Source organism: Pezoporus occidentalis, unplaced genomic scaffold (assembly GCF_034315485.1).
Source record: "Pezoporus occidentalis ecotype Australia unplaced genomic scaffold, CSIRO_AGI_Poc_V1 ctg7, whole genome shotgun sequence".
Taxonomy (NCBI): Eukaryota; Metazoa; Chordata; class Aves; order Psittaciformes; family Psittacidae; genus Pezoporus; species Pezoporus occidentalis.
In genome coordinates this window covers 11,040,309-11,053,641 of record NW_026916052.1, presented here as the reverse complement: position 1 = coordinate 11,053,641, position 13,333 = coordinate 11,040,309, and the positions used below count along the sequence as shown (strand labels likewise).

At 37.1% G+C, this 13,333-nt stretch overlaps 1 protein-coding gene across 6 annotated transcripts in view; it reads right to left on the bottom strand.

The window, feature by feature from the left end:
• The window catches only part of MTHFD1L (methylenetetrahydrofolate dehydrogenase (NADP+ dependent) 1 like), a 153,281-nt gene that overhangs the window by 94,693 nt on the left and 45,255 nt on the right, over nt 1-13,333 (bottom strand). For 5 of the 6 annotated variants that reach the window (XM_062641747.1, XM_062641740.1, XM_062641742.1 and 2 more), the window contains 2 exons: nt 10,773-10,913; nt 2,750-2,818 (listed from right to left, as the gene is read on the bottom strand). In XM_062641747.1, the coding sequence (XP_062497731.1) occupies nt 2,750-2,818; nt 10,773-10,913 (210 nt within the window). Of the gene's footprint in view, nt 1-2,749; nt 2,819-10,570; nt 10,625-10,772; nt 10,914-13,333 lie in introns of those variants that run through there. The other variant, XM_062641744.1, reaches the window with a different exon arrangement.

Genomic DNA, 13,333 nt, shown 5'->3' with positions numbered 1-13,333 from the left:
TGTCATGACAAACATGGATAAACACTGTGAAATCATTATGTACATTCCAAAGTCATCTCAATTTTACAGCACTGGATATAAGTTCTACTGAAGCCTGCAGTTATTGAAGGTGGAGTGCACCATGTTTCCCATCTTGAGATTTTAGTGTCACTCCTGCATATAAAGTACTGTCAATCACATTACGCCTTGAGGCAGCATTTCTGGTGACAGAGTAGCAGATTTGTGATGGAAATCAACCCACCAAGAAATCTCTTTGAAAAACAGCAAATTAAAACACACACATCAATTCACATATGAAGAAAAGCACTGTCACAACTTGCCAGTTCAGTTCCATGCAGGACTGGCATTTGGTCATTTTTGATTTCTGACCTTGTGAACCTCTTTTACAGTGCACACAGATGCCCATGTAAAGCTGGCGCAAATCTAATGAGTAGATCAGTGTTCTCCCCTTTCACAAGCCCTTAGAAGCAAGTCCTCAGATCTCCACAGCTTAACACAATTCCCAGGCTCTTGGCCTGATCACAGAGGACAGCAGCTATCTCTGCAATGGGTATCTCAGCTGCCGCTACTCACAGACACTATCACTTACAAATTATGCCAAATTGTCAGTATCAGCTGGAAGTAATCCAGAAGATCTGCTCCACCTCCTCTGGAAGTCTTTTTGCCCCTTCTCAATACCAAAGTGATCCGGAAGACCTGCTTTGGTGAACAGTTTCATCCCTAGTTGCAGGATGTGCCCAGTTGCAGTCTTAGCTGCTTCTGTTCTCTATAATCGTATTATTCTGCTCCTCCACCACCTGTGTGCTGTAGGATCATTTCTAATGTCACTGTTGTCAAATCATGGAGATGTTGCTTTATGTTTGTATGGCGAACTTGTTCTCACTGAAAGGATTAGGATTAAGTTGTCCAATTATTACTGGTAGCCTCTTTGGAAATTTACAAGATACTTCTTGTGGATGATACTTATTAGGATTATTTCAAGTGCATTTTAGATTTCAGGTCTCCTCATTTCTGGTTTGTGAGAAGAAAGACACTCATCAGAAATATGTCATTCCCTACAGCAGACGAGACATTATTACATCCACCACATCAGTGTACAGTAGGATTAGTTTGCCTTAAAATCTATCATGCTGGAGGGCTCTAAACTCACAGGTGGATCACTATGCTGCATACAAATGTTCAGGGCAAAATAGCTTCCTTGTTTCTCTTTTGAAAAAAAAATAAGCTATTAAAATTAGCACCTCTTAAAGATATTTACATGAATAATTAATAACAATGAAATGTGTTTATTCACAAAATGGGACATGACACAAGCTTGAGGCTCACGAACAGCAACAGCAGCATGGGCAGTTAACAGAGTAGGCCATTGCATCTCCACACAAGAACAATGACGCAGTCCAAGAGACATACATCAGCCAAAGCAAAGCACAATCTTGGAAATGGAGTTTTCTGTTCTTGGCAGGTGACAGCCTGCAAACCAAGAGGTACTCAAAGGGTGACAAAAGTTTGCCTTCGAGTCTCAAATGGCAGGAGTAGCGCATGAAGCAGTCTTCTCAGCTGCTTTAGTTTGCTTTTTTTAAAAATAACTTTGTAAGAATTTTTTGGAAAAATATCCTCGGGTTCTGCGGTCGGGCTCCTTCTAGCAAGCAACAGTGTTTGATGAAACTTGGAAAATATTTCAGCCATAGCATAGATTAAACTAGAAAATACCACATAAAAGATGGGAATTTAATCACACAGAAATGTGAATACAAAGAAATGCAGTGCAAAAAAAAAAAAAGAAAGCATGCAAGTCCCAGACCAAATGCCTATTGATCAAATGAAACTCTTCTGACACTTACAATTGTCTTTTAGAACACTACCACAAAAACACATTTTTTTCTAACAGATATAGAAAGTGCAAATAGAGTGACCCAGACTAAACACTAAGAATCAAAACTACCTTGTCACTGATGCTTACTGCACACAATGTTATCCAAGTGGTGATTTAACACAGTTAAAGCTGTGACATTCTTGACGCTATGTGACCTCCAGTTTCTGCTGCTATTAGATGGTATATTAAGCTCTGACACACACATACATTCTTCTTACTGCCACAGGAAAGAACAGATATTCTTTGCAGGAGAAAATAATTAAGATGGCTACAGTAAAATAACACAGACAAGTTCTATTTTTCTAATATTCCCTGAGAGTAGGAAGTTGTTCCCATCCAAACATAAAAGTAAAAAGGTAGTTGCCACCTTGACATGATGTAGAAAACTTTAACCAACCCAGGATTGCACTGATGTGTTTCTACATTATTCAGCTTTTCACAATATCAGGAATTGTTGTGAATTATTCCAGCTATGTAATTTTGATGGTCAAACTTTCAATCATATACATTATGTTTTTTCTCCAAATGCATTTATTTTCAAAACAGCTTTATCATTTCCCCATTTTGCTTCCTCCCTCTCCCCATGAACACTGTTCATCATTCAAATTACTATTGGAAAGGCAATACTAGACTGCCTAGACACAATGTTAGGTTGTACTAGTCCTGCGTTCTCTGAGCTGCTGGAAGAAAGCTCACTAGGGTATGTGTAAAATATTCCTCTCACAGGTCAATAAAGCTTCATTTAGTCCCTGAAGAAACTATAGCAAGACAGTGGCTTGAACCTTGAAAATTAAGCACAGTCACTGGAGAGAAGCATGACTAGCTCATATGGAACTTGAAAGCTGGAGGAGGGGAGGTATCATAAACCATACTCACCTCTAATGTCTGCATTAGTGTGGGTTTAATTGCATCTTTCATCAGAACTGCCAAAGCACCTGTTACTCCCTAAAAAACAAGAGAGTCCACATTTTAAGGAAGTCAATTCTAAGGTGCAACATTCCCAAGTTACACTTAAGCTTACAGTTAAAACAGGGAAAAGACCTTACTGCTCAAAGGAGAAAAATAAACTTTTTTCATAGACCATAACGGATAAGCAGGGCTACAATGCTGCACAAAGAATTTATTCAGACATTACCTCAAGACTTCTAACATACTCTGTCTACACAGTGTGCCAGAAATAGTAATTATTTTGTTCTGAATATACTTAAAAAGGCAGTAGGTAAATATTCTTCCTATTTCATGGACAGACCAGAAACAGAATTATTAAGAGATCAGCATAAGGGTGATCATGGGAACACAAGATGAAGAGGAATCAAAGGCCGTTTAGTCCTGAGAAAGCAAGAAGGCAATAATTTGCTAAAAATGCCTAAGGAAAGTACATATTTTTTCCTTCATGACAGAATCAACAGCATGACTCAATAGCTAGCAACAACCAGAAGGGGTATTTTTCAAGACTTATACAAATATATACATAATAGACACAAGATGAAAGCAGCCACAGAGTTGACTAGGGGTAGATAATGAATACATCACAAGATTAGAAGTCAGAGGTGCCATACTGTGATAATGAAAGGAAAATAGGAGCTGAGCAAATTGTTGTATTACTTCTCCCTAAAAATTTTACTCGACATTAAGTATAAATTTCACACTGACTGAATTTAAAATAACGTCTCCCTACACCAAAATTCAATGCCAGTTTTAGAAAAAAATCCCTACAGTGTGCGCATCAGTATCAGACTATATGTAGAGTGCTATCTAGAAACCACAAATATATATTCCAGTTTATTCCTAAAATGCTTTGATTTTGAAATGTTTTGTTTTGAAATAGATCAATCATCAATAGAAAATGAATGCAGTACTGTCTCGTAGACTTGCTAGAGAACAAAAATTTAATTTAATACACTGTTGTACTGAAAAGAACATTAAACCCAAATAAAAATACTAGCTGTTGCGAACTGTTCAAAATGAAGATTGAAAACCACAGCTCCATTATACAAGTAGCTTATTCAGAGCTAAACAGTAACTTTGAAATAAAGAACAGGCATGAAAAAAGCACCTGTATAATTCTCAACATGGCACCTGCCAACTAACCCCAAATTTGAACAACCAAACTCTGTGTGAAAATTCTAATGTCAGACAGGTAAGACACATAAAAGTACAGAGTGATTGTATAAGAGCAGTATTTTATACAAATTCTAGTTTCCCCTTTCTAAGTATCACATCTGAACACAGACTTCAGAAGAAAATGAAGCATAATATCTGGTCTCAGATAAAAATTAAACTAATGCATTTATTCCCTAAATACAAGTAAAAGGAAAAATGCATTAAAAAGTGAAATTAAATAATTGATGCTTTTCACTCCCACAGGCTCCTTAAGAGCTGAAGATTGTTTTAATTGGTAAGATTATAAACTAATTATTTTAGATAAAGAACTTAAAGCTGCAGAGCAAATCTCAACAGTGTTTCATAATGCTTCATTTAACCAGTATCCCCCAAAATTTTCTGCTACTGGAATAAAATGTAACTTCAATATTTTATTCATGCATTACTTTTCTTTTTAGGACCATGCAAAAATAACTGCCACTGCTATTGCCTTTGATTTCCTGTATTTCAGTAATTTGTAAAAGTCTTTCTAAAGTGGGCATATTTCTTAGGATATTAAATTTTAAATCTGTTCAATATAACAATTTGTTTTATAAAACCTATTTAATTGATTTCCAGATCTGAAGCACTTACAAAAGAGAACAGTAAATAGAACAATCTCAGCTTGCAACAAATCTAAATCCTAGCAATTTATCCAGTAAAGGCTAGTTTTTAATCCTACTAATTTATATTAAAAAAAAATAAAAATAGTCCTTTTCCCATTGATCACAGTGCAAATTTTTATTCATAAAAAAAGAGAAAAAAGCCCCACAGTGTGCAATATACTTATTGAATACATCCATAAGCCTTTTCTTTTCCTCCTGTTTGATTGATTCAGCAGCCAACTGAGAAAGAACTTCTCAGACCAGAAGCACCATTCTTCTGCTCCCACCCCCCAGCTGAAGGAAATAATGCTCATCACTAGTTGTGAGCAACACAAAATATAACAGCTAGTTAAACTGTTCAACATCTGTCTCATGAAAAGCAGAACCATCTGCACACACTAGTCAGGAGGTTACAGGTAACAGAAATATCTGACGGAAAAAGTTAGTTAATTTTACATTTTCTTCCTGTATCTCAGGTTTTCCACCATCATATAGCAAAAATTGTTCATCCTTATGCTAAAACAGAAAAAGCTGCCAAACGTTTCTGACACATGAAAACTGAGATAGTTTACAGTCTTACCACATTAAAAGCCATTGTAATAGCTATTCAACTTTCTGGAGAAGAACAGTCAAATGGACAATTACATCAGATCTTCCAGCTGGCCAATGGTGACGTTAACCACCTGAACAGCCATGGATCAGTCCTAATGCTCTTCTTGGGAAAACTGCCTATGGACTGAGAAGTCCTAACTCATGCCAACTGTAGCCATCCATGTAGGGGGTTGTTTTCTACTTCATGCTGGACAAGACCACCAGCTCATTTAAAGTGACCATGTAAACACCTATGTATGGACCCAAGCCATGCTGACTAGAAAAAAGACTAAAATAAAATCAGGACACTCCCCCCACAGCTAACAATGGCTCACATCCTGTCTCCTTTGCTTTCTGATAGTTCTTCACTAATCTAAAAAAAAACAGTTAAGCAAAAAACCCAAATCCCATGTGTTTCAATGTTCTGGGGAAACTTCATCCACATTAGATATGTATCCTGGACACAACTCATTGTATCTGAAGCTGAAAGCAAAGAAAAAAGATGGAAAGACTCCAATTAGCACACATCGTATCTATCTGCCTTTCATAGTTCTTAAACAGATTTGGTGTCAACAACAGTCCTTAAAAGCTAAACAGACAATAAAGTTTTCATTTCTACCTGACATGATGCTGTCAGAATCAAGTTTTCATTCCTTCATGTCCCCAGTCCTCCAAGCAGCTAGTAAACAATTCCCACAGCTCACTGAAAATCCTGGATCTGATTCTCAAAGCTGTTTAAGGAATCAGCTTTCCATTTCCAATTCAGAGAAGGTAGATAAACTTTTTATAAAAGAATTAAAGCCTTAGACAGTTACACATCAATTAGGCATATGAGAGCCCAAGAAATCATTAGCTTTGCAATAACTCGTTGTCAGGAGAAAGAAGCTAGGACTCCAAATCAAATGTATACAGACAACCGACTCTCCTGGGTTCCCCCCTGGAACTAATGCCAAGTATTTCTGAAAATAATACCCGTTCCATATAGCCATCAGGGCAAATACACTCCCCAAGACACCAAGATCATAGAGCATAAAATAAATTACACAGAAAAGGCAGACTTGGATAAAAAGTTGAAATATTTTCAAAGCAACTTCCAGTGGAGCAGTTTCTGAAGTCTATCAAGAGCATAAATGAAAGCTAGCATTAGATGACAAGGAAGATGATTGAGAGTAACTACTGTGAAATAAATAAGGGGTTACAAAGACTGAAGGGCAGAGAAAAGCCCTTTTCTTTCTAAGAAAAATAATGAAGTACTTGTAACTTCCCTTCATTTGAAGCTACTGTCTCTAACAAAATGATAATATTTTTCTGCAATATCGGTTCTGTAAAAACCTAAACCCTAAACTGTAGGCTGAGGAGGGCAGCAACTACTTTTGTTTAAAGCAAAGTATGCACACAATGTTTCTGATGAACCAGAGAACAAAATATATTCATTCAGCTGATAGATCATTTATAAAAGTAAATATGAAGCTATTTTCTTTTGGTCCCGGAATTACTGAAATCTAACTGTATGGCATAGAAAGTAAGCTGAAAAGGAGTCTTACTTAAAAAAAACAGTGACATTCAATATTTTTCATAGCTGTTGAAATACTGATCTAGGGCACATATACCTATTAATTTTCACATAAAAATGTGTCCATCAAAACTCTACTACACTGTAAAAGCCAAAAAGCAATTCAGTCTTCAAAACTCCATACAATGAGCACCACATTTTGTCAAAGACTTCTGTATGTTCCATTACAGAGGACAGATATTTAATCCATTATTCTTGTGGAAGGAGTCTTCTCAAATCATGAAATACTCAATTTATCTTTTTTTCTATTACTCCTATCCTGCCTCTGCATCTGGTTTATATCTGCTAATGTGTGTTTTAGGTTTTTACTATTATATCATTATAAATATATTGCATATAAAGTCAAAATTAAGAGCAACTGTGTTTTTGTGAAGTATACTGTGTGTATATCTGTAAATAAATCCCGGGGAAGGGTTTAGTGGCTTTGGTTCATGTAGATTCCAACTAACTTAAGATTACTGTCAAACATTTAACTTTCATAATTTCAGTCCAGGTAGTATATATAGAACATGAACCCCAGAATTTTTTTAAGTGACAGGTAAAACTGACTACCACACATTATTCAGGTTGTGTGCTACTTCCCATGATAAAGCTGCCTTTCAAATTTCTTAGAACTATATGCAATTGCAGTTCTTTGTGCTAAAATGTTCCATGTCAAGTGGCTATGATAGATTCAATCTTTTAGACTTGATTTTTTTAAATGAAAATTTAATTCAAAATGATTTAACTGTCTTGGACTGAGAGCATTCAAAAGTTGGGCTTCCCATGTTCAGTTGACTTGAGGTCTTTCCTTTCTGAGCTATAAAGCTTTACCTCCTCTCTGACCCTGACTCAAAAAAGGATGAACATGTGGGAGGAGAATGGTTTCACATAAAAGCTCTTACCACATCTGAAGATCTGCCTGAGATATAAACACTGGGAGAACAAAAACTGCAGCTCACAGATACTCATTAGTGAACACTTGCCTTGCCCCATCCTGCCCAGAAAGCATTAGTCTCAATGTGCCATGTACTTACAGCCTAGGTGTAACCACTACAGTTATCTACAGTACTGAACCAGGATGGACCAGCTCTGGGTCTGGACACCTGGACCACAAGCAAAGATCTCTTATCCTGGATCCCAGAGGAATCCTTTTCTAACACATACAAGAAAGAGATACAACTTGTGAAGTCCAAATAGAGGAGTGAAAGCTGCACTTTTGCAGAAGAATAGTAACAACATAGGCAGCACAAGGAGCAGGGGGAAGAGTAGATACAGTGTTTACAGTCTAGAAACAGCAGGCTTAGTTGTAAGCTGTTCAGAAAAACTGACCACCTGTAGGAAGAAACCAGGAACAGAGATGAAATGCCACCAGATAGAATTGAAATTTACCTTCTTTGTACATATGAATTATGACAGTGTGGTCTTTGATTATATATCTCTGGTTATTGTTTCCAGAGGATTCAGCTTTATACAGTCCACTTTCACAAGCCCAGTACAATTATTCATTAGCTCTCCACCTGTACAAAGTAGGCAGTATTTAAATTGATAAAGAAATCTTAGCAAGAAAACCCAATACTAATTTCCTTTTCTGACATTTCTTAAGTCCCAACACTATGCCATCCAACTTCTTCACCAATATTAACAAGCCCATAGAAATGAACAATTGTTCCTGCTTTCAGAAGACAAACCAGCACCAACAAGGATCAAACTCAAAAGTATTCACCAGTTCTGGATGCTCAGCCTAAGACCTAGCTCTAAGTTCTTGGTGGTGTTTCACTCTTTCTATAGATATCATCTGTTTAGCTCCCGGGTATCAACCCAGGTTGAAGAATGCATAACGCCTCATGTACTGTAAGAATCAGTTTGTATGGACACAGCATCACACATAATCTCTGTGAATTAGAAGTTAATTCTCTAGAAAGGTATTTTTCTGCCTTAATCATGAAATCACCTTCCTATTTTTCCCAGAGTTCTCATCCTCATTTGCAACACACCCCACAACAAAGGAGGTAGGAGTTTTTGCACTTCACAATCATGACATGGACCCAAGTTTTCCCTGTGTATGGTACGAAGAAGGGGGCCTGCAGAAGAAAAAGTATGCAGCAGCCTAGCTGCAGATGGTCATATGTCCTTAACACTGGTGAATATTTTATTCTGGGCAGTTCTTCTATTGTACGATACAGAACACTGCTTTAAAGAAGAACTAGGAACACATGATCTGCACAAGTGACACTCTAAAATGATTGAGGCACTAAGCACGGGAAGTGCATTTAAATAAAGGCCAAAGAAAACTTAAGTAGTACTATTTTGCTGAGGTCTACTTTTATTTTAGTGGAAAAATTTTAAAGTTCTTTGTGCACAGTTCATAAACTCAGCCCTAACATCGTATTTCCACAGAGCAACTATAGCGGAAACAAACTACAGAAAAGTAAATGCTTTCATTTAGCAAACTGATTAGTATTAAGTGGATAAAGACAGGTTAAATATTTTGCAATATTAATATGCTGAATTGCCTTCATGCAAAAGTAGCATCAAGATTAAAATAATGTATTTTAAATGTAGCTTTAATTCTGACACTGAATGATTTTAAGGTTTTTGCATATGCATTACAAGGTAACTCATTCCCCACTCCCCTCCATTTAGCCAAGATAGTTATGCAACTGAAAGGGAAAATCAAAACTTCAACAGCTAGAATAGTAAATGTAGTTCTTCATTTCTCCTGCATAATTGGGAATAGTTGATTTACTTTGAATTTTAATGATGACTGTACTTAGAGATTTTGGTACCCTTAATTTCAATCTTAAATCCAGTCAAACTAGATATTATGTTTTCATTTCCTTATTAAACTGGAATCCATTAAGGCCATGTGAAGGTATTCCTGGCTTGTGGATTTGCTGACAATCCAAGATACTGGTTCCTTTACTTATTCTAAACATGCAGTAAGTTTGTGCAGGTGTCCACATAAAAGGGACAAACAGGAAAAAACACACAAAGTCTGTGTGATACAGGCAGTCACTGCCAACAGCATGTCTCCAAGACATCACAGTTGCTAAATGGATATACTTAGATGACAAAAAAAAACAAACATAAAAGCAAAGCATTATCAAATTTATTGTATTTAAAGTGTGCTGTCAATCTGCAATATATGAATTTAATTTTGCAATTAGGCTTCAAAATTCAAGCAATGTAATGTTACAATAAACCACTTCCAATCACAGTGAGCCTATTCCTGGCATACAACTGGACTGCAAGAGTTAACTGGTAGCTTCTGGCTCCACCAGAACCTGCTATAGACAAATGTGTGAGTTTCCAACCCCTGTTTACTGACTCATAGCCTGGCTATAAGGGCTAGAATTTGATATAAAGGAAGAGCATATTGACTTCTTTCAGAAGCTGAAGTAGGGAATGAGGAAACAGCAACTAATAAAGGTAAGGAAGAAAAATCTTAACGATATGAAGAGATAACCCTGTGTCATTAGGCCTTCAACAGCACTGCACTAGCTACTAAGAAGTAGAAAAATAACTGTTACAGCTGAACCCAGGACACCCTGTCCCAAGCACTATCAGCAATATAAGAATTAAGAATAGCTTGTTTCCATTCTGATTTAGTGGCATAAGCATTCATGTGGTAACTATCATTGTAACATCTGAACACACTTCACAAGTACAGTAGCAAACATTACCAGCTCCCTCAAATAGCCCACACTCTGACTCCCTCTAGCACCAAATTTGTTTGCCTTAAGAACTGCAAAAAACTATCCAAGTACGTTATGGAGAACAGAGACTCCCAGAACCAGATGTTACCACAGAGCTGGAAGAATGAGCTCTACATCTTGTTCTCATTGCAAGCAAGTTTTGGCCCGGAAGATCTTTCTTTGATATCTGACTGCTGTTCAAAGCAAAATCCTTGGCCTGCACCTGTCTTTTTAATGGTTCGAGCGGCAAAAAAAAAAAAAAAAAGAAAGCATCAGAGGTTATTCACAGGTCTCTACAGCACTGAACATACCAAGTCCTCTGCTGTTACCGGTTCTCCTTTCTTGTCATTAGCCACTACCATTTTCCCCAGTCTCTCTTTCATATCTTGAAGGCTGGTGGTAAGTGCCAGGATGGCCATAATTTCACTTGCAACAGCAATATCAAACTGAGCCTGCAAAATAGAAGTGAGAATCATGAACCAAATCAAAGTCAGGTCAAATACTCACAGGGAATCATCAGGAATAATCTCAGGAAAGACCGATTTCACACTGGAATTCAAACGAGTTCTAAAGTGTAACCTGAAGCTTTTGAGATTGCTCAGACTACAGTAACTTTAAACACTTGGTCTATATTCCTTCATTAATGTTCTCTGTTACACTCCATTTACTTGGGGACCAGTTTGCAGAGTGCTTAGCCCCTTGGCTCGCATTATCCTTAGCAGAAGCTCCATGAAGAACCAAGAATTTTTTTTTCTGTAGCAAAAAAAAATCACCAGATGTATTCTGTGCATTACTGGCATAAGCCCAGCATTGTGCTGGTTTTTGTTTGTTTGTTTTTTCCTTTTTCTTTCTATAATGCTCGCCAAAAGTTTTTTACTCTGATTTCAAAGACATTCTTGCTACATTTGATCATTCATTTTCTACATAAACTCAAAATTTAGAGCTTATACTGCTAGGTCTTGTGCTTGACCTATGATAATGTAAAATATATCTTGCCCTCCTACCTCTTTTTTTTTAATGACCAAATACATAAGTTAAAAAAACCTCCAAGAACTACATGTGGCATCAGTCCTATTGCTCTTGTAGAAATACATCCATACTCTGCTGTATTTCAGAACAACATAAGCTGTGGTCCTTACTTTTCCTTAAAAGCTTGCAAGTATACATTAGCAGTACTTGTACTGATTTACTATTAGTAAAGCCCAGGCCACATGCTAACAGATGTAAACAGAGAAGGCAAAATCCCTAATACACTATGTGATAGGAATGCAATGTTGAGGCTGCATTCTTCTGCAGCTTCTTTAGTAACCTCTCTATGTCCAGCAGTTAAAGTCTATGCAAAAACTTAGTAATCGACATCCAACTGCTATCTATGCAAAAAAGCCTCAGGGCTGTTTCTATGTCAGACTGCTACTAGATGTACCCCATACTGACTAATATGAGAGCAATCTGTTCAAACTGAAGGCTTTGCCTGTTTTTAAGAAGCTTCTACACAGAGAACTGTTCAACATGTACCTTACCAGTCCTATCCATTTGCCTACTACTGTAACAGCTTCTGTCCTTTTTTAACTTACATTTCTACTTTTACATTCTGGCTTGACAGGTACAGCCCAGAGCAGCCATATTCAGGCTGACCTCTATGTACCTGCATGTGTCAAAACTTCTGAAGACACTGAAGCACTTTTCTTCATTGGGCACAGAAAGGGAGAGATATATACAGAAGACAAAAAAAAATCCTGTAATTGAGATATTCAGCATAGGGATTCAAATGAAATGCTGAAACTACAATGCAGATTTTCTGTATTCACTGGAAGTAGTTCTATATGTAACAGAATAGCTGGGTACACAGTGAACATTGCTGGTGCTATGATGATATGGATGCTACTATCTCTTCTGAAGTTACGAATGCCCCCGGTACATCATTGCAGCGTATGTAAAACAGGAAATAAGCCTGAGAAATCTATGGCCAACCCACATACTAGAATATTATCTAACTTTATCAGGAGACCAAAAAAAAGGTTTTTATTATCACTGTTTCTATATAAACCCAAAAGGACAGGAAAAACAACCCCAGGTAGATGCTCAAAGAGTGACATAATATTTAATTGAAAAAACAGGCACAAAAGACTGTGGTAGCAGGTGCTGTTTTAACTCTAATAACCTTTATACACCTCTGAAGTGATGATAGAAGGCTCAGCTGTAAAGTCTGTTCTCTGTTGATGAAAGGATCCACCCACATGGATTCAATTGCAGGATCAAGGGCATCAGTCATGTAATACTCTTTAGAAACCACAGCATCCCTGTTCATTAAAATGCAGACTTTTGTGCCTGCTGTGCTCTGCCATTTTACACAGGTGTCATTGATTTTAAGAGTGCTAGAACATCACTCCAAATATTTATAAAATGCATCTGTTAACTATGAAGTCCTGTTTTCTCTGGATCTCCGGCTAGGCTCTGAAATGAATTTTCCTGTTAGCTCAAGTCACTAAGTACATGTTAAAAGGCAAATGGGTATGCCTAAGTCCAACATATCGAAACCAAAAGCATCAAAGTAATTTCAGCCAAAACTTCAGTATAGAAGCAACATTTGACAGCCACATGTGAAGTAGTACTCTATAATAAAACAACCCACATTTAAATAAGCAGTAAAATTATGGTGGTAAAATGCTGCACAATAAGGCTGGCAGAACCTGGCTCAAAGCTAACACTCGCATTGAAACAAATCTAAACATAGGAAAACATCTCAAGTGTTGAAGAATCTTGTACCAAGTATAATATTCTGTAGTCCCAACCCATTATCAGAAATGAGTATTAGCCAAGATTGAGCTTTATGTAAGTTATAGACAGAAAAGTCTCTACCCTGTGTGTGCAA